General features: G+C 37.2%; 1 protein-coding gene and 1 long non-coding RNA gene across 2 annotated transcripts; both read right to left on the reverse strand.

Annotated features, from left to right (window-relative positions):
• Positions 1 to 1,780: 1,780 nt before the first annotated feature.
• On the reverse strand, positions 1,781 to 3,412 carry LOC124844986 (uncharacterized). Its single transcript, XM_088107776.1, has 4 exons — positions 3,314 to 3,412; positions 2,884 to 2,932; positions 2,644 to 2,804; positions 1,781 to 2,555 (listed from the first exon to the last, which is right to left on the reverse strand). The coding sequence occupies exons 1-4, from the start codon at positions 3,410 to 3,412 to the stop codon at positions 1,842 to 1,844; spliced, it is 1,023 nt and encodes a 340-aa protein (XP_087963902.1). The 3' UTR covers positions 1,781 to 1,841.
• Positions 3,413 to 12,761: 9,349 nt separating this feature from the next.
• On the reverse strand, positions 12,762 to 14,800 carry LOC148203826 (uncharacterized). The gene is made up of 3 exons (XR_015784536.1): positions 14,473 to 14,800; positions 13,593 to 13,664; positions 12,762 to 12,997 (listed from the first exon to the last, which is right to left on the reverse strand). It is a non-coding gene; the product is annotated as an uncharacterized LOC148203826 (long non-coding RNA).
• Positions 14,801 to 20,645: the final 5,845 nt, after the last annotated feature.

Genomic DNA, 20,645 nt, shown 5'->3' on the forward strand with positions numbered 1-20,645 from the left:
CAAATTGATTATAGGTTTTAATGCAAAAGACAATAACTAAACATGTATGCATGAAGTTGATCAATGGAAAAGAACAGAACAAACACTTCAATGAATTATATGGATGAGTATGTTGTTGGGGTTATCAATTTCATCTTATCCGCTCTCATATATTTTCAGGAATTCATCATTCTTATCATCAATGCTAATGCCACTCTCTAAATTACCTTGCAAGAAGGCCTATCCCTAATTACGAGTTCATACAATTCCTAGCATTCCTAGTAATTAGTTCTTAAAGTGCAGGAGCTTAAAGGCAACCAATATGCTATTGCGAGAAATTCCCCGGATCTAGACTTCCCCGTACGTTCCCGTATCGACAAAATCAATAATCATGGCAATGAATGAGTTAAACAAAGCAAGCAATAAGCAAAGAGGAAAAACCCTAGCTAAAGATGAAAGAAAGCATATATCTTAATATAAGACATTAAATCAAATTCCATATATGAGAGTTTCACAAGACTACATTGATTCCTCAACAACAATACAAGGTTTAGTTCACCATATTCATGGTGAAACTAGATGAACAATAATGAAAGAATGAAAGATAAAACCCTAGAAAGAGGAGGAGGTAGCCTGAGCATCCAAGATCTTCCTTCAAGGGATGGAAAAGAGAGTGTTTGCTTCGTCTCTACCAAAGATACAAACCCTAGAACGTCCTAAAGCTTATATACTATTCTAAAATTATAGAAAATTAGGCCCAAGCCCAAAAATAGTGCCGCTCAGCGGTAAACTACCGCTCAGCGGTAAGTGCGTGAGTTGTTTTCTTCCCCTCAGCGGCCAAATCACCCGTCAGCGGATCCAACGTGACTACCTGAGTGCCGCTCAGCGGTAAACTGCCGCTGAGCGGCAGTTGCGGCTTCTCCTTTTGCACTTTTTGATGTCTTTTCTGATTCCATCTCTATCCTTCTTCACTTCTTTCACCAAATTCACCTTAAAACCTGCACAAGAACACTGAAATCAAGCATAAACCTGTCCAGCTCTCTTATTTCTAAAAATATGACCAAAAGCATGATTTCAAGCTAGTTTCTAAGTGTTAAAGGTTGCTTTTAGTATCAATTTTAAGCATGAAAATAACAGTTTTCACTAGTGGAAAAATGACTTTTTATAACGTACAAAAATGATCTTTTATATCATAGTTACTGGGGACATAGTTCTGGGCGATATAGTAAGTCTGCGCATTTTATAACGTAGAAAAAATTTACGTTATAATATGTTCAACATATTACAACGTAGTTTCTGAAGTACGTTATAATATACACAGTTTATTATAACAAATTTTTCATTTGTCCATTATAATAGGTGGAAGATATTATAACGTAGAAGATTTTGTACGTTATAATATGTTATATATTATTACATATATATTATTGTACGTTATAATATGTGATCAACCTACCATATCATACATTACTTAGTACGTTATAATAAATGCTTTTTTTAAAAAATTGATTATTAAATTTGACCATCCAATGAAATTATCATACAGCATCCCCTGATTATAGTTGAAGAGCATTCCATCAATGGTTAAGATTCATTTAATTAGTGAAAACAATTAAACAGGAAAAATTCTTTTCTTCCTTCCTTCTTTGCCATAAATGCATTTATTGTGTATATGAGAAACAATGTGAAGGACACAATGTTGGGATTCCCTTTATTGATCAAAGGTAGATGATGATACAAACAGAACAGAACAAAACAGAACAATTCTGTTATTACTTAATCACATTGTCCACAAGGACTCCAAAACTCAAGCTCCAAACTACTTGTTCTTCAAAACAACGAAAATCATACTCATCAAGCGTTTACCTCAGGTTTGGATTCTGCTCCAGATCAGTTTCAGAACCTTCAACTGAAATGTCCTTGGAAGTCTTTTCTTGAACTTTTTCACCTTGGCTTGCCTCACTTGCTGGCTCAGTTGGTGGTACTGTTAAGCCAGGTATAAGAACAGGACCGCCTTCAAAATCAAATAATAAGCTGCTTTCCACAACTGTCCCTTCCTCATTGAGTGATGCAGTACTTCCATTGTTTCCAAGATCATGAATTATATCATCATTTCCTGCACTATCAGCTGATTCTTCACTCCGTTCAATCTTTTCATTCAATTTACTGTTAGTATTCTTGATGAGATCCTCATGGAAAATTATATTTTCTGCAACAATAACATAACGAATTTCCGTGGAGAAAGAACTACTATTATCAGTGACTGGTGCAGTAAGTGGTATCTCAAAAGCCTTTATTTCATATGCATTGGAATCCAGTTCGTTGTGAGGATTATCCAAAATTTCAGCAGAAGCAGACACTTCAGAGTCAATCTGGGGTTCCTTATTCGGTTCAGCAAGCCGTTCTTCCTTTGTTATTTTCTGAAGTTCTTCATTCTCCCAATCTTCACAAACAGTTATTGTATTCACGGTTTCCCAAGTGTGGATGACTCTATTTGATCCTGGTTGCCAAATAATATCACCTTCTTTTCCTTTCAATATGAACTTGAACTGGATTGACTTCCCAACAAGCATATCCTGATTACATAAGGGAAAGCACAAACAAAATTTCTTTGTGTTCTCTCTATCAGAAAATACTTTCCAATTCTGATCAGATTTTACTCACCTTCTCAGCAGTCCATATATGTCCTTCAGACCATGTCATCGGCAATGCTTCTAAAGGGTCCCATGAACCAAGCGTAGGATCATCTCCAACTATAAGAAACTGTTCTCCGAAGTCACAATTCTTTTGCAACTGAAATGCTACACGAACAAACTTCGATTCATCTGCGCAACAAATTACAATGTTTGGATTTTGAATTCCACAGGATATAGTACACAAATTTAAAAGACCATTCCAACCCACTTGTTTGTTCATTGTTTTTAGCTTCAGGTTCTGCAGTTTCCAAGTCCACCTGCAGCATTTCATCCAGGAAATTTTTAAAAACTAAATGAAATTAAAGCAAAAGATTGTGCAGGTGCCAAATGGTAAAGGAAAAAGCAAACAAAAACAGAATTGATGTTGAAGCCGTCAAACGTATCAATAAACAATCTTTTCTTAAAAAGGGCAAGAAAAAAGAAAGTCACAAGGAATCAGAACCAAGAAGTATAGAAGTAAAACGAAATGGTCAGCAACAAGTTTTGGATCTACACAAACTCTCCTTCTCTCTCGTGTTAACGCCGCTAATTTCTCCACCAATCGAAACACAATCCCCACCAATCTAAGAAATTAGTGAAATTAATAGAAGAATAACCTAACAAATTAGGGAAAAACAACCGTGAATCATAAAACCTACTTGGTCAAACTTCAGAGATTTCGAGGAAGAGGCAGTAGAGCCACAAGTAGTCTTGCGGAGGAAGGAGTGTTCTCGGAGCCGAGAAGAACACGAGTACATAGGAGTGTTGAGAAATGCGAGTGAGGAGTGCCGAGAAATGCAACTGAGAGGGATGAGACGAAGAGGAAGAGAGGAATGAGAGTGAGAGGGAACGTGAAGAGAGGAATGAGAGTGAGAGGAAAGAGGAACGAGAGTGAGAGTGAGAGGGAACGTGAAGAGAGGAATAAGAGTGAGAGGGAACGTCAAGAGAGGAATGAGAGTGAGAGGGAACGTGAGATATTATAACTGATTTCTAAAACTCCGTTATAATACATTAATAATAGGTTTTCAACTTATTTACAAGTTTGCTACCGTTTTTTATATTATAACTGATTTTCAAAACTACGTTATAATATGTTTTAAACTTATTTACAAGTTTGCCACTGCGTTTCATATTATAACTGATTTTCAAAACTACGTTATAATATGTCTTAAACTTATTTACAAGTTTGCCACCGCGTCTTATATTATAACTGATTTAAAAAACTACGTTATAATATCTCCCTATTATGATGGATAATTTTTATCCGTCATAATAAGTCTGTTATAAAATGTCATTTTTCTACTAGTGTTTTCAACTATTATCACAACCCCAAACTTAGAACTTTGCTTGACCTCAAGCAAACAAGATGTAACTCAATCTTCTACCAATCCTTATAATGGTTCACTCATTCAAAAATCCTCTTTTCAAGGTAAGTAAAACTTCAATCAAACTCATGACAAAGATTTCAATCAAGATGTACACATGCTTTGGTGTTTCACAAAGTCACTTAATATCCAACAAATGCTAATTTTCATGAACGATCAATCAACTAAACATGCATGTTCATGTGCTCAATGAATATTTCCTCACTGGGTAAAGTTTTTCACTCAAACACAAGTATATAAGAGGTAATCACTCATTCACTCTACTATCACAATGTCACATGAATTGTCTTTTCCTTTCATTTAACCACAATCAAATAAATTCACAAGCATGCATCATCACAAGGACTTTTTCAATGGCTTATAATGTGGCTGGGCTAACAAGAAAATTGGTTTTTCTGGATCACAAAACCCTTGAGTTAAGAGAATCATATCAACACAATCATTCTTATTTTTCCCAACTTTCCTTTGCATTGAGCTTTGCTTTTTCTTTTCTTTTCTTTCTCTTTTACATTCTTATTCTTATCTCTTAGCTCAATGCTTTCAATTTCCATTTTTATTTTCCAACAACCCCAAACTTGAACATTTATCAATACCACAAAATATTTTCTACTTAACTCAAGGTAAAGCTTTTCAACAAGGGTTTCCAAATCATGTTCAAGGCTAAGGGTTCAAAGGATAGAACACACAGTGTTCTCTTTTAGTGGTTAATGAAATTGGCTAATATAAGGGTTACCAACAAATGGCCTTGATCATATGATGCAAACAAGCAAGTAATTCAATCATAGAAAACCTGTGCAAAGTCATTCATGTTTCCAAAGGAATAGCATTCAATCACAAAAACTCTGAAGCTCAAAACCTCACATATAAGCTCATTCACATTTGACATAAACATCCTGCTTAATATCACAATCACAATCAAAACATCATGCATTTGTTCACAAAGCTTGTGAATCACCTATACAAGCATGTAATGTGCACAGCTCAATATCAATCCATATCAAAGTATCATCAAGCATCACTTATCAAACAATCACAATTATAAGCAAACCATCACACCAGACAAAGTTTCTAATTGAGTACATCAAACCCTATTCTAAAACAAAAGTAAATAAGTTCAGAACACAAAACCAAATAAAACATAAGTCCTGCTCTAATTATGATAGCATTCATCAGTAAATGCTATCTCAGCTCCTCATCAATCTGAGCTGTCATCTGTATCATCCTCTTCTTCCTCATCATCCGCATCCTCAAATGCATCATCATCATCATCAGCTTCATCTTCTTCTTCCATCTCCATAGCTGAAGCTTCAGCTACTTCAGCTCTGCCTCCTTGTACCTGCTCTTCTGGCCAAGCTACCACATTATGAAATTCCTCCATAGTCCACTTGTGTGCTGGAGGTGTATCATACATTCCAACAATCATCTCTGCAGTAGCCACCTGCCCTCTATGGATAGACTATAACTATGCACCTAAAAGAGACATGTACATGTCCCTCATTTGGAATGGTTCTGCTTCATGTGTCTCAGCAGACGTCTGACTCTGTGCTGGCCCTCTCTCTCTACGAGCACGGCGTGGTGGAACTGGCTGAGCTGCTTCCTCACCTCCACAATACTGTCTATAATAAGCCTCATCAATAGCTTTTCTTGGCCTCTCAAATGGTGGAGCAGAAGTATCCACCCCAGCTATCTTGCAAAGGTGAGTGATCAAGGAGGGATGTCCTAGTGGTGCTTTGTTGTTTGAGGTATTGGCGCACACACTAATCTCATCAGCTATCACCTGCCCAATATTAACATTTAAGTTTCTGATAGCACAGTAGATGAATAGTGCCCTGCTGAGAGTAATATCTGACACATGTGAACATGGCTGAATGTTGGCATGAGAAAACGCCATCCAATACTTTGCAAGAGGAGTCAAATCCGTCCTCCTAATGTTAACCACTGAGCCAGATCGATTCCTTTGGAAGTGTCCTCCAGGTATGCATAGTACTCTCTCCACATCCTCATAATCAGCACCTTCCTCCATGCAAAGAGCAAACTGACATTGCTCACCAGCCCACACAGTGTCCAGGAAGTTATTGATAGAATCAGGATCATACCTGATAGCATGGCCTCTGACATAGCCCAAATAATTCTCAGCTGGATAATCACCAATCTTCTTTGCATTGGTGTAAAATTCCTTTACCACAGCTATGTTGGCAGGTGCAGGATAGGTGGCTAGCTTTCCCCAGTCATTCCCTAACACTTGCTCTCCACATTGAGGAGCAAAGTTAGGTATCATTCCAACCTTTCTCTCCATCAGAAGTCTCCTGTCCTGAACCACCCTAAAGTGCCTCTCATGTTTCCTAGAGAGGAACCTGCTAGAGTGGGGTTGCTCTGGTTCCTTTTCCTTTCTCTTGGTTGCCATGGTTTTCAATCTCTTTCCTGAAGAGGATGCCATTCCTGCATTCAAACACAAATACAAAACCACAGAACATGATGTTAATCATTAGTAAAACATAGAACACAACTCCTTTTGAAGCTAAACCACCGCTGAGGGCCAGAATTTCCCCTCAGCGCCACTAGTGCCACATTCCAGATCACAAAAAATCAGAAAAACCAAATCTGGCAGAGTGCCGCTCAGCGACAGCTTACCCCTCAGCGGTAACTCTGCAGATTTTTGAAAATCTTGTTTTAAAGCTGTCCTAACTCCACCCAAATGCAATTTTCAGTTTTCCAGTTCATAATCATGCAGTTTAATCGGTTCAAACATCAAATATATCATCAAATCATGCATAGAAATCAAAACCCCTAAATATTCATGCTTTGACAATCAAATTCAAATTCAAGAACCCTAGAATGAACAAAACACATTTTACTTACTTGGGTGGAGATACTAAATGCAATGAGAATGCTTCCAAGCTAGAATGCTCTCTTCCAACCCCAAACTTTGATGGCACACTAGTGAGTGGAAGAGAAATTTTCTTAAGAGGGAAGAGTGAAAAGATGTGGAAAAACTTGGAGAAGGTATGTGGGAGTGTTTATGCAGAGAAGAGCCTGAAAGTATGAGAAATTGCGCAGCTTAGGGTTTAAAAATACCCTAATGGGCTCGGGTTCCGCTAAGGGGAACTAAAGCCCATCTGCGAGAGTACCGCTCAACGGTAAATTACCGCTCAGTGGCACTTTCGTGATGTGCTCTTCTCCTTTTTTTCTTAACCTACGTGCCTCCCATACATGCCCCTCACTGGTTCCCTGCAATTCAATGTTCAAAATGCTTATGCAAACCCTAACTAAAATAAACAAAAACAATCAATCAACTGGGTTGCCTCCCAGGTAGCGCTTGTTTAACGTCACGAGCCTGACCCAAAATCCACCAACACCCATCAGTAGGTGTTACAAACTTAGTATCCTTCAGTAGATACTGAACCACCTAGCATCCTTCAATAGATGCTGTAGCCAACAAAATATTTACAAAAATAATGTCCACAAATTAAAAGTTACAAAACCAAATCAAAAGTTTTTAAATCCACTGGGTTGCCTCCCAACAAGCGCTCTTTTAACGTCATTAGCTTGACCCAATAAAGTTCAAGTTCCATCTTCTTTATAGTTGATGTTGTCATTCCACCAACTCCTCAGCTGTTTCCTGTGAACTGTTTTGGTCCTTCTAGAATGTGGAGACTCTATCTCTATCATCTCCTTCTCTTTAAAGCCCTTCACAACCCACAACTTGTTCTTGATTCTTACAGGTGTGCCAAGTTGAAGTCTTCTTTTCTCCCAGTCACTAGCAATTTCTCCTCCTCTTCCAATCTTTTCTTCCTTGGGTACCTTAAACAACAAACAATGGTTACCTGCAACCTTGAGATTTTCATCTTTATGGCTAGTCATGGGTGCATCTTGAAATGCAGCTTTATAACTAGCTTCTTCCTCCTGTGCTTACGTCTCATCTTTGAAGACATCTACAACCACTCTCTCCTCTCTGTCCTGGAGCACTACTATACCTTCATTTACTTCAATGATAGCTCTGGTCGTTTTCATAAACGGTCTTCCAAGTATGATAGGTATCTTCTCTGTCTCCATCTTCATCACCATAAAGTCTGCCAAGAACTGAAGTTTGCCAACACAAACTATAATGTCTTCTGCAATCCCACATGGCTCCTTTGAAGATCCATCGGCCATTACTAGATTAACCTTTACAGGTTTCACATTAACATTGCCGATTTGCTCCAGTAAAGAATAAGGTATCAAGTTAACACTTGAACCTAAATCAAGGAGAGCTTTCTTCACCTTTTTCTTCCCTATGGTACAAGGGATAGAAAAACTGCCTAGGTCTGTTGCTTTAGGAGGGAATGACTCTTTTTTAACAGTTATACACTCCTTTGCTTCATCATCTCTACGTCTTTTCTTTGTAGAGATGTTTTCATCAGATTTTGTGTAAACTGTGATTTGCTGTAGAATCTGTTCCCAAGGTGCTTCATTATCCACCATTCTGAATAATTCTGTGAAGTCCAGTTGTTTCCCTTGATGGATTGGAAAAGGAAAAGTACTTTTGCTCTCTATGTCTCTTCTCTCTTCTGTATCTAACTCAACTTTCTCATCATCAACACTCTTTACCACCTTGCACTCTTCTCTGGGGTTAACCTCAGTATTAGCCCCAAAATTTCTATTTGGCCTTTCTTCCAATTGCTTGGTAATCTGACCCATTTGAATCTCCAAGTTCTTTATAGCGGCTTCAATGCTCTTTTGAGAAGATTCAATTTTTTGTATGAATTGCTGAAGAGTTTCTTCCAACCTTGTTGATCTTTCATTAAGCATAGATAACTGTTGCCATAAGGTGGGTTGCTGCTGCTGCTTATTATATTGACTAGCTTGCCCAGTTTGTCCTTGACCAATGCTTGGGTGCGGTTTCCACCCTTGATTGTAGTTCCCTTGACGGTATGGAAATTGATTGGCCATGAAATTAACATCCTCTACGGCTTCAATTGGAAAAGCACATTGACCATTGATATGGTCGCCTCCACACAATTCGCACAACTGGGTTTGTACCTGTGCAGCAGTTTTCAACTCTTTGGGTAATTGTGCAAGAGTTTTAGTTAGAGTCTCCAGCTGTTGAGTTAGAATTTTGTTTTGAGCTAGCAAGGCATCATGTGTCTGTAATTGGAGAACCCCTTTTTGTTGCATAGGAGCTCCTCTCTCACTGTGCAGCTCATTATCACTAGTAGCCATGTTTTCTATAATTTCTGTGGCTTCCTCTGGAGTTTTCCATTTAATATTGCCTCCTGCTGAGGCATCAAGCATCATCTTGGTTTGTGAACCAAGCCCTCCAAGGAAAGTTAAGACTACTTCCTGTTCTTCAAAGTCATGCGTGGGTGTTTTTCTTAGCAAACTTTTGTATCTATCCCATGCATGCCCCAGTGATTCTTCCATGCCTTGCCTAAATGAAGAAATCTCCATCTTGCCTTTTGTCACCTTTGATTGTGGAAAGTACTTGCCAAAATATGATGTCACAAACTTGCTTTACAATCGGCAAGTATGACCGAATCGTTCAAGTAATAAACTTGGTAAGACCAAGTATCGTTCTCCAAAAGGACTCACGGCCTAGTTTAGTTGTGTGGTTTGTTGATTAGCTAAGACTTAAGAACGAAATATTTGGATTATACTATGCAAAAGACGAAAATAAACATGTATGCATGAGGTTTTGATCAATGGCAAAATCAAAAGACAATCACTTTCAATGAAATATATATATGAATATGTTGTTGGGGTTCAATTTCATCTTATCCACTCTCATATATTTTAGGAATTCAACATTCAAATCATCATTGTTAATGCCACTCTCTAAAGTACCTTTCAAGAAGGCTTCTCCCTAATTACGAGTTCATACAATTCCTAGCATTCCTAATAATTAGTTCATCAAGTGCAGGAGCTTAACGACAACCAATATAATATTGGGAGAGATTCCCCGGATCTAGACTTCCCCGTACGTTCCCGTATCGACAAAATCAATGATCATGCATTGAATGAGTTAAACAAAGCAAGCATTAAGCAAAGAGGAAAAACCCTAACTAATGATGAAAGAAAGCATAGGTCTTAAATATAAGATGTAAAAACAAATTCCATATATGAGAGCTTCAAAAGATTACATTGATTCCCCAACAAACATACAAGGTTTAGTTCACCATATTCATGGTGAACCTAGATGAACAATAATGAAAGAATGAAAGATAAAACCCTAGAAAGGTGAAGAGGTAGCCTGAGCATCCAAGATCCTTCTTCAAAGGGGTGGAAGAGAGAGTGTTTGCTTCGTTTCTGCCAAAGATACCTAACCCTAGGAAACCCTAAAGCTTATATATTATTCGTAAATTACAGAAAATTAGGTCCAAGCCCATAAAAGTGCCGCTCAGCGGTAAAGTACCGCTCAGCGGTGAGTTCGTGAGTAGTTTTCTCCCCTCAGCGGCCATTTTGCCCCTCAGCGGACCTCCCATGACTTCCTGAGTGCCGCTCAGCGGTAAACTGCCGCTGAGCGGTACTTGCGGCTTCTCCTTTTGCACTTTTTGATGTCTTTTCTGATTCCATCTCTATCCTTCTTCACTTCTTTCTCCAAATTCACCTTAAAACCTGCACAAAAACACTGAAATCAAGCATAAACCTGTCCAGCTCTCTTATTTATGAAAATATGAAGAAAAGCATGCTTTCAAGCTAGTTTCTAAGTATAAAGGTTGCTTTTAGTATCAATTTTAAGCATGAAAATAACAGTTTTTCAACTGTTATCACTAAGCTACGTATACAATGAAATGTAAACAACACTAAGAAAGGTATGTCAGGCAGGATTCCATCATACCCTCCCTCTTAAAAAAAGTTTTGTCCTTAAATCTGGCAATCGCCTTATGAAGAAGCTCCACACAGTCTTGGGAGCATGGCAATCTTGAAGTGCCCTTATTCTTTTAGATCCACTTTTCTTCCTCCTGGATCAAACACGAATCTGCAATTCAAATCAAATATATCTTCAATTAATATTGATCCATAGATGAAATTTTCTACAAAAACAAGAGAATAAGAACTTGTAATATTTTGATTTGTAATCTTTGAAAATTTTAGAAGTCCAAATTCAATTTTGTCTTGAGTTACTGGTTTTCTTAAAGATAACAATAACTCAACATTTGAATTGCCTTATTTTGAAAATATTTGCATAGAATATATAACAACAATTGGTTTGACAGAGAAATTAAAATTAGAAGAGTTAGAAATGATTGGAAAAGATTTAAGAGATTGAAAACCTTCCATTTTAAATTTTGGTTCCATGATTGGAGTCAAAGTTGCCATCAGTAGCAATTTCTCCTTTTCTTTCTTTTCTCTTTCTTCTCTCTTCTTTTCTTCTTCTCTTCTCTCTTCTTGTTTTCTTTTATCTTCTTCTTTTCTCCGTTCCTCTTCTCTTCTTCTCTCTTCATTTCTCTATTTCTTTCTTCTTCTTGTCTTCTCTCTTCTTTTTCTCTTCTCTGTTTTTTTTTCTCTGTCTCTCTTCTCTTCTTTTCTCCTTTCTTCCTCTTCTTTTCTCTCGATCTCTCTTTCTCTTTTCTTATCCTTGATCTCTTTAAGTCTTTCCCTAAATTCTAGTTCTCTACGAAGAAAACCATGATCATTTAAACTCTCAAGAAATAATTTTCCATCTTCAATGCAATCTCTAATTAATTCTAGGTTTCTTTTATTGCTTGAAGGCACAAACTTTCTTCACATGCAAGCTTTTAATTTATACCAATCACGAATGGAGGACTTTCTACCTTTCCTAACATGATATTGTCTTTCATCCCACCACTCACTTGCATGCTCTTCTAACTTAGAGAGATATATGCTAAGAACATAAGATTTACTCTCTATAAAACCAAGGATTTATTTTAGCAATTCCTTTTTCCCAAGTGTTGACAATATTTTTGATCTCCAGAAACGAAACCAAAAACTTGTTGATGGATCGGCAAGTGTACCGAATCGCACAAGTAATATAAAATGGTAAGACCAAGTATCGTATCCCTGAAGACTCTCGGCACTAAACAGTTGTGAGATAACTCAATTAATTAAGACTTAAATAAAATGAGTTTGTTGGTTTCAAATGTAAAGACATAAAATTAAATATGAATGCAAATTGATCAATAGTAGGCTAACACAGAGATGAACAGAGGTTGTTTATAAAATGAGATGATTATGTTGTTAGGGTTCGATTTCACCAAGTTTACTCTCATGTATATAACACTAGTGGAAAAATGACTTTTTATAACGTACAAAAATGATCTTTTATAACGTAATTACTGGGGACATAGTTCTGGGCGATATAATAACTCTGCGCATTTTATAACGTAGCAGAAATTTACGTTATAATATGTTCCACATATTATAACATAGTTTCTGAAGTACGTTATAATATGGGCAGTTTTCAGAATCAACATATTATAACGTACATTGTTTAGTACGTTATAATATATGTTTTTTTTTTAAAAAAAAAATTATTATAATTGACATCCTGATAATGTGAATGCAGATTTAAATGGAGTTTCTTTTTTATTTTCTTAATTATTTTCAAGCACTTTTTTGAAAATATTACGTATAAAAGTAACGTATTAAACTGTGGCATCCATGACAAGGCAAAAAGAAAAGTTACCATGTGAAATATGTTTTCGAGAGTTGAAAACAGATTCAAAATGCATCCAGTTGTTATTATTAATATGCTGCTACACCATTGGGGTTAATGTTGATAGAATTGAAATCACAAACATATTTACAAACACTCAGGCTTATTACTTAATCCAAATTAGCTTCAGTGCTCTTCAGAGATTTTCACCATCATCAACATCTAATAACCCCCTTGTATGAAAGCATTCAAATGCTCAAACTCTTGACGGTGCTCGCGCACCACAACATGAACCACATCTCCAATGGACACCATTCCAATCATCCCCTTCTCATCAATCACAGGAATGTGCCCGATTCTGTTATCTGTAAGAAAATGCAGAATAAGATCTCAAACATGATTTACAAGCTTGTGTAATCATAAACTTATATGATATCTTTCCCAATGAACAATAATATATACATGTAGTGACAATGTGAATTTTGGTCTTGTTATAATAATATTCAATTACAAACTGTGATTATAATAATGACCATCTCAAAAGTCAAACCAAGGATGATTTTTTTTATTAATTGACAGCTTAAAACAATGTTTCAAAACTAAACTAAGTTGAAATACACAATTCATTTAAAATCAAAGCTGAAATGTCTACTTTCTATTTCAAAACTAAACTTTATTCTTTAAAAGGACTAGCATTCTACAAAAATTATCTACATGACCATTAATGGATATGAATCTTTTAATGAAACTTGTACTTATCTGCATCACTGGGATAATTATTGCAGAATCGTATTCTATGCAATGCATGACCATTAAGCTAAATTATTCATTTTAAAGCAAATTATTCATCGCAACTTCCTCTGTTCCTCATTATTTTCAATTTTAACATGTTCTTAATTTATGACTTGATCATTGCCTTTGGTAGATATAGCAAAAGAATATACTGAATAAAATACTTACAAAATCTCCAATTCAGACAGTGATCCAATATCTCCAGAAAGCTGACCACCCAAACCAGTACTTGCTAGTGTTCTGAAATAAATAAAATTATTCAGTTCCTTTTAAACACCCATTCATCACTCACGCACGTACCAGCTTTAAACCACTACTCTTAATATACTTTACATCACCACCTATCCAACCAAACACAAGGTTCTATGGTGAATTGAAAGTCACATCAATAATACAAGTCCATGGCAGTTCATATCAGAATTATACATAATTTTAAATTCTGAAATGGATATAAGCACTAACTTACCTTCACACAAGTGTTTTCAGCTCATTAGGGTATAAAGAGGCCTTTCTAGACTAGCTAAGACACCTTAATATCATCCCTATGTCAACTATCCCTCCGAAAATTATATAATGTAGCAACTGAACTATAAAAATCATACCCTTTAACAACCAGACTAGAAAATATAAGCATTATAATACTGAGAACTCTACTCTTCAAGAACCAATTATACCTCACAAACCAAGAAACTATTAAACACACAAATTTTTATGTTAAAAAAAAACAGATACAGCATACCAAATTTATAACAGAGAAAAACAAAATTTTTATATTACTCTCACACTAAATGGTTTCAGGATTCATGGTAATTGGCCACACAGCTGAGATATCCACGAACCTCCCTTCGGAATCCACCAACGCTTGAACCATCAAGCACCCATTTTCACCCAAAAACGAGTCGTCAATTCTGAACCTAGCCAGCCCTAAAACCCTTAAACTAAAGAACAAAAGAAAATAACACAATCGACGCGCCAAGAACATCAAAGAGAATGAAATGCATTGCATGAAACGAAAATGCAGACCAACAGAAACACGAAATCAAAGTACCTCGTCGCTGTGAAAAACCAATCTCTCAGGAAGAGAGGGTTTCAAAGGAGAAAGAAATAAAGAGAGGAAGAGATGCGCCAGTTTTGGTGGTAGAAAGGGCTGTCGGAGGCGAGGTTGGGAGGGAGAGGAGCGGGATCCGCCAACTGAGGCTCCTGCGAGAGGACGGGAAAGTGGATATGGTTTTGACGAGGGAAGAGAGTTTTGAGAAGAGAACAGAACGCGTGCGGAGGAAGATCGCCATTTGCGAAGCCATCAGCGGACTGGACTCTGAGAGAGAATTAGGGTTCGACGACACTGAGAAAGATTGCGACACTATGGGACTAAAATTGTAGAGAGAAAGGGGAAAATCAATTTAGAGAAATATTAAGACTGATATTTAAAACCAGTTATAATATTTTACTAAAATTTTTCACCCTTTCATATATTATAACAGTTATCCAAGATTACGTTGTAATACGGTTTAAAACTTATTTACAAGTTTGCCACCGCGTTTCATATTATGACTGATTTTTATAACTCCGTTATAATACGTTTTGAAATTATTTACAAATTTGCCACCGTGTTATGTATTATGACTGATTTTTAAAACTCCGTTATAATATGTCTTACGTTTATTACAATTCTGCCACCGGTCAACCTATTATGATGGATTATTTTTATCCGTTATAATAGGTCTGTTATAGAATAGCTTTTTTCCACTAGTGTAAGAATTCTTCTTTTTACATTAATATTAACATCACTCACTAAATTACTTAGAACCTGATCCCTCGGCGCAATAAGCTTGCCTTAATTCCTAGTTCGTGCAATTCCTAGCGTTCCTAGAAAATTAAGTCTGAAGATCAAGAGCTTTAGACGACCAAGTACTCATACCCTCATCCCTGAGAAATATTATCCTAGGGAGAATTCAACAAGAACCTGAATTGTAAGGAACCTCCCGGCACTGATGCAATTCATAAATCATGCTACTAAATGAGTTAAATAGAGCAAGCATTTAAAGAGATGAATTCCCTAATAATTAATGAAAAATCATATAAATTAAGAATCAATTCAAATACATGAGAGTTCACAAGGTTACATCATTCCCCAACAACAAATAGAGTTTAGTTCCCCATAGACATGGAGAAACTATATGAATAATGGAAAAGTATGAGATAGTGAAACCCTAAGAGTAGAAGAGGAAGCTTTCGCCTCCAAATCCGCCTTTAGAGAGTAGAAGAGTGTGCTGTTGTGTTGCTTCATCCAGAGATCCAAAACCTAGAGCATCTGGGTCCTTTAAATAAAGTTGGAAAAGGGTAGAAACAGGGTTCGGTCCAAAAGAGCCGAAATAGAGCAAAAATTGGGCCGGATTAGCAACGCGCGATGCTCGGGCGACCAATTTGGCCGCCCTGGCGGTGGACATCGATTTCCAGAAGGCTCGAGCCTCCAATTTCGCCCAAGCTTCGGGGGTCCGACGCTCAAGCCTCCAGCAGGTCGCCCAAGCTTCGTGCGGTTCCCTCTTCTGGTGCTTTTCTAGGCCTTTCTGAGCTCTATATCCTTAGCACTTCATCTCTGCTTCCTGTATTAACTCATTTTCTATCAAAACAAAGGGAATTAGTCATAAAATCATCAAATTCAACCTCAACTCTCTTATTCACCCAACTTAATGAAAAAGCATGAGTCCAAGCAAGTTTCTAAGCCAAAAAGGGTGTATTTCGTATCAAAATTACATCACAGATAACAGTATTTTAAACCGTTATCACCAAGCTAGATATGTTAATGCACCTATGTCTTTACCAAAGAATGGAAGATTCCTAGCTTGATTAAACATTTCATCACAATTTTCTATCCAAGATGACCTAGACGACCTATTACAAGACATCTTTGTTTTTAGGGTTAAATATGTTTTTAGTCCCTAAACTATCAAGCGATTTTGTTTTTAGTCCCTCTTTCAAACTAAGGTACTTTTTGGTCCTTCTCCTTTAGGAAACCATAATTTTTCATCCTCAGAAACCAACATCGTTAAAAAAAGCTGAGCTGGCTAACAATGGAGTGTCATGTCATTTTTTTTTCTGACACTGAGTCAATCTGTTCCTCACCGTACGGTAATGACCGAACGATATTGTTAATGGTCAAATGGTTATGATGACTGAATGGTGATGGTGACCAAATGGTATTGGTAATGGCCGAACGGTTATGATGACTGAATGGTGATGGTGACCGAAGGGTGATGGTGACTGAATGATGATGGTGACCGAACGGTGAGGAACAGATTGACTCAGCGTCAGAAAAAAAAATGACATAACACTTCACCGTTAGTCAGCTCAGCTTCTTTTTAACGTTGTTGGTTTTTGAGGACAAAAAATTAAGGTTTTCTAAAGGAGAAGGACAAAAAAGTACCTTAGTTTGAAAGATGGACTAAAAGCAAAATTGCTTGATAGTTTAGGGACTAAAAACATATTTAACCCTTGTTTTTAAAAGTTTTCTTAATCTAAAGGGTTAAAAGCTTTCACTTAGACAAATCCCAGGTAAGAGAGGTGAGCTAAAGAGCTTCTTAAGTACCAAATCTTGCCTTACCAGAAATGTCTTAGGCTACTAACTAATTACCCCTTAAACTAAAATCACCTTTAAAATCAAAGGACACCACTAAAAAACAAACACATTCAAAGACTAGACTCCTAATTACAGACTCTAATGTGGCAAGGCTTAGAGTTTAATCCCTTTTAGCCTAATCACCCCTAAACATGAACACAATTCAAAAATTCAAACAATAAAGTTGCCAAGAGTTGAAAGAGCACCAATGACTCTTCCAAAGCACTTAGACTTTTAAAGGCCTTTTACAAATTAAGGACAAAACTAAAACTATGAGTAGCCTAACACAAGCCTATTACAAATCAAATGGATCAAACAAATACAAAAGGAATACAAATGCTGCTACGGTCCTGGTTCATTCAGCTTTGTTGATAAACTTTGTTGCTTCAACTCTCTTGGTCTAGATCAAGAAGCTCGTTGTTCCCATCCTACAACAGAAATGAACAAGGCTACTGTCACTTACACCCTTAGTCAAACAGTTTGCACAAAAAGATATAGCAGTAAGAACTTCCCTTTCTTGGTATTGTACAATTAGTGCAACTTAAAGATCCTTATTGCTCTTAAATTGTAAGCCCAAAATAGTTTTGCACATCAAGTTACAAATGCTACTTGTCTTCACTGAATCAGCTCACAATTTACAATCTGCTATAGTACAATCAATATGGCTTTTCCCAAACTACACATAAAATTCACAACTAGTTCAGCAGAGTACACAATGCAAAGCAATGTCAAATGAAATTCAGAAATAGCTAAGCAAATTAGAATTAGGTAAGCTAAGCAACTTCCCTATTTATAAGACTGCTTCTAACTGTGTAATTCCAACTAAACTCCCAAACAGATCAGATCTACACACTAAATTTTCACACCAAATTCTAGCAAGGTATAAATGGAAATGGATATTAAACCAGATGCAAATAGGTGTAAGTCAAAGCTAAACCAAACTGATTTTAGCAACCACCCTAAGCTAATCAAACTTAGATCAATCTAATGCAATTCAGAAATATGTCCAATTCAGAATAATATTTGCAATTCCTAACTCAGAATTCAGATTAGTTAATCCAAATCTACAAACACTATAATACCTGACTTATGGCACAAATCAAAATACCAAACCGGGAAAAAAATAGAACGTGTAATAATAAACTGCTTGGTCAGCTTTTCAAATCAGATATGGCTCTTAAAAATCATGAAATCAGTTTTACTCCAAACAACAGATGCACAATCTAATTATTCCAAACAAATCAGTTCATGCACAAATTAGTGCATGCATAGCTAAAACAACTAACTAGGTGGTATGCAACAGTATTCAAGTCAGCAATCACATTCAAAACATTAATATCTCAATGATTTCAGCAAGCAGTTTATAATCTAAAATGAATGCAAGAGCAGATTAAAATGAATACAATCACAACTACTCTAGTTTGATCACTCAAACTCCTTTTCCCTGCACAATGAACAATCACAAAACAGTTAGATTAACAATGAATTCTCTACTTCAAAGTGCTAAGGAATTAGGCCAATTTAGCCTCACTAAACTCACTACACTCAGGCTTCTCTTTAGAAATTTAAATCACACAAATGAAAGGGTTGGGAAGGGAAATTTCCCTTGGCAGTCCAAGGCTGGAGAATCTATCAGACCACCACTACCTAAGATGCTACCAAGCATACAAACCTTCTTTCAAATTCCAGAAACCAAAGTGTAAAAGCTACTCAATCAAGAATGGCTAGGCTAAGGCCAAGTCCGAAATCAGAACAGGACAACAACAAAGCAATGACAGTGTTGAGAGGGTCGCACCTCACACAAAAGTTGATTGCATTAAAGAATGCAGTATAGTGCTAGGAAGTGACTCCTAGGTCGTCTCTCAAGGACCAATGTTGTGGTTCAGTTAATAGGTCGAACACGTAGTGGGGGGGGGGGGGGGTTGAAAGTGTTTTTACAAGGAAAATTAAATTAAATTAAAATTGGAGGAAGTTAAAGACAACTAATAAAATTAAAATCTGAAAGCAGAAAACCGAACGGTTCTAACCATAAGTGTTAAAACCAAACGGTGATTAAAAAGACCGAACGGTCTAAAGCACTGACCGAACGGTGCACTACAAATTGCACAGAAGTAAAAACCATACGGTAATAACATTGAGACCGAACGCCCGATAAAGACCGAGCGTCCTGACAAGGAACAAAATGAGCCGAACGTCACAGAGAAACGATAATAAAAGCAGAACAAACAAATGGACAAACGATCTCTAACAGTGAAGTTAGAGACCGAACGATTGTGCACCTAGGCCGAACGTCCTGACATGAGACGAACGGTCGCTTACAACAACAAACAGACCGAACGGTCATACACAGAAGTATGTCCGAACGGTATTACGTGTAAAAGCCTACAAGCTAAAGGAAACAAACAAGACAAGCCGAACGGTAATAGTAAAAACTACAGCACAAGTAAACACCGATCATTGCAAGCAGAAACCGAACGGCTCTAAGAATGGGCCGAACGGTAAGCATGGAGACCGAACGGCCTACAAACCAACGAAATAGAAATGCAGGAAAGTCGAACCGAACGGTTAAAGTAACTTAAACAGCAAGGTAAAGGCCGAACGGCCCTATAGGTGACCGAACAGTATGAACATTAAGACCGAGCGGTCTCTAAACAACAATTATTATAAGCACGAATACAGAAGCCGAACGGTTCTAAAGAGTGACCGAACGGTAGACGTAAGCATAATTGAAGGAGTCGTTCGGTCTCTAACAGACCGAACGGTACGACAGTAAAGGCAGAAACAGTAAACGTGTAGAATTCAAAACCCAGAAGAAACGCAATTGCAGGAACTGTAAACGCGCACAATGCAGAAACGTAATTGCAGTGAATTAGAATGCACAAATTAAACTTAAGCATAAAACGCGAACCCAAAAACACAAACTTGAATGGAACCAGCGACTGAAAGCAAGCATGAACAATAAAATCCTGCCATGGTAGCGTGAAAGAGATGATGAACAGTAAAACTTGCAGCACAATGAACAGTAAAAGCATAAAATGAATAAGAAACTTGAGTGGAGAAACAGATTCAACTAGAAAATTTCAAAGAGACTGAGTTCAATACATGAAAATGGGAAAGAAACCAAAACCTAAACCTACCCAAAGGGGAGGAAGAAGAAGAGCTTCCTAGTTCTGAAATTGCAAGTGGCACTGGGAGAGAGTTGAGAAATCTGATTTTAGGGTTTTTATATACCCAAAAGACCAAAATACCCTTCTAATGGGCTTGCCCTAGTAAATGACCTAAAAAGGGGACCAAAGTCCTAAGCTTTGACCCAAAGACCTTGTTAACTGAATCTACACTCTAACACTGACGTGGCCACACTCTTTTAGTCCCAGAATATGATTACTGCTGCTGATAACTTCATCTGACCGTTCGGTCACAACTAGATGGCCGTTCGGTAAGCAATGGTCTGCAGGCTCAGGAATTGATCGGTGTAGACTTCCTCAGACCGTTCGGTCATAAGGGGGTCGGACATGTTGTATACCGTTCGGTCGGCATGCTCTACATGTTTTTCTGATCATTCGGTGCAACACAGACCGTTCGGTGGATGAAATGCAGCATGTTTA

Source organism: Vigna umbellata, chromosome 2 (genome assembly GCF_029865625.1).
Source record: "Vigna umbellata cultivar VRB3 chromosome 2, Vumbellata_1.0, whole genome shotgun sequence".
Classification (NCBI taxonomy): Eukaryota; Viridiplantae; Streptophyta; class Magnoliopsida; order Fabales; family Fabaceae; genus Vigna; species Vigna umbellata.

Bases quoted from the DNA above. Each gene is read 5' to 3' on its own strand.
- LOC124844986 (XM_088107776.1), bottom strand. From the start codon at position 3,412: ATGTACTCGTGTTCTTCTCGGCTCCGAGAACACTCCTTCCTCCGCAAG. The intron at 2,933-3,313 runs GTAGGTTTTATG...GAAATGCTGCAG, and splicing joins AATCTCTGAAGTTTGACCAA to GTGGACTTGGAAACTGCAGA. The intron at 2,556-2,643 runs GTGAGTAAAATC...TTATGTAATCAG, and splicing joins ATATATGGACTGCTGAGAAG to GATATGCTTGTTGGGAAGTC.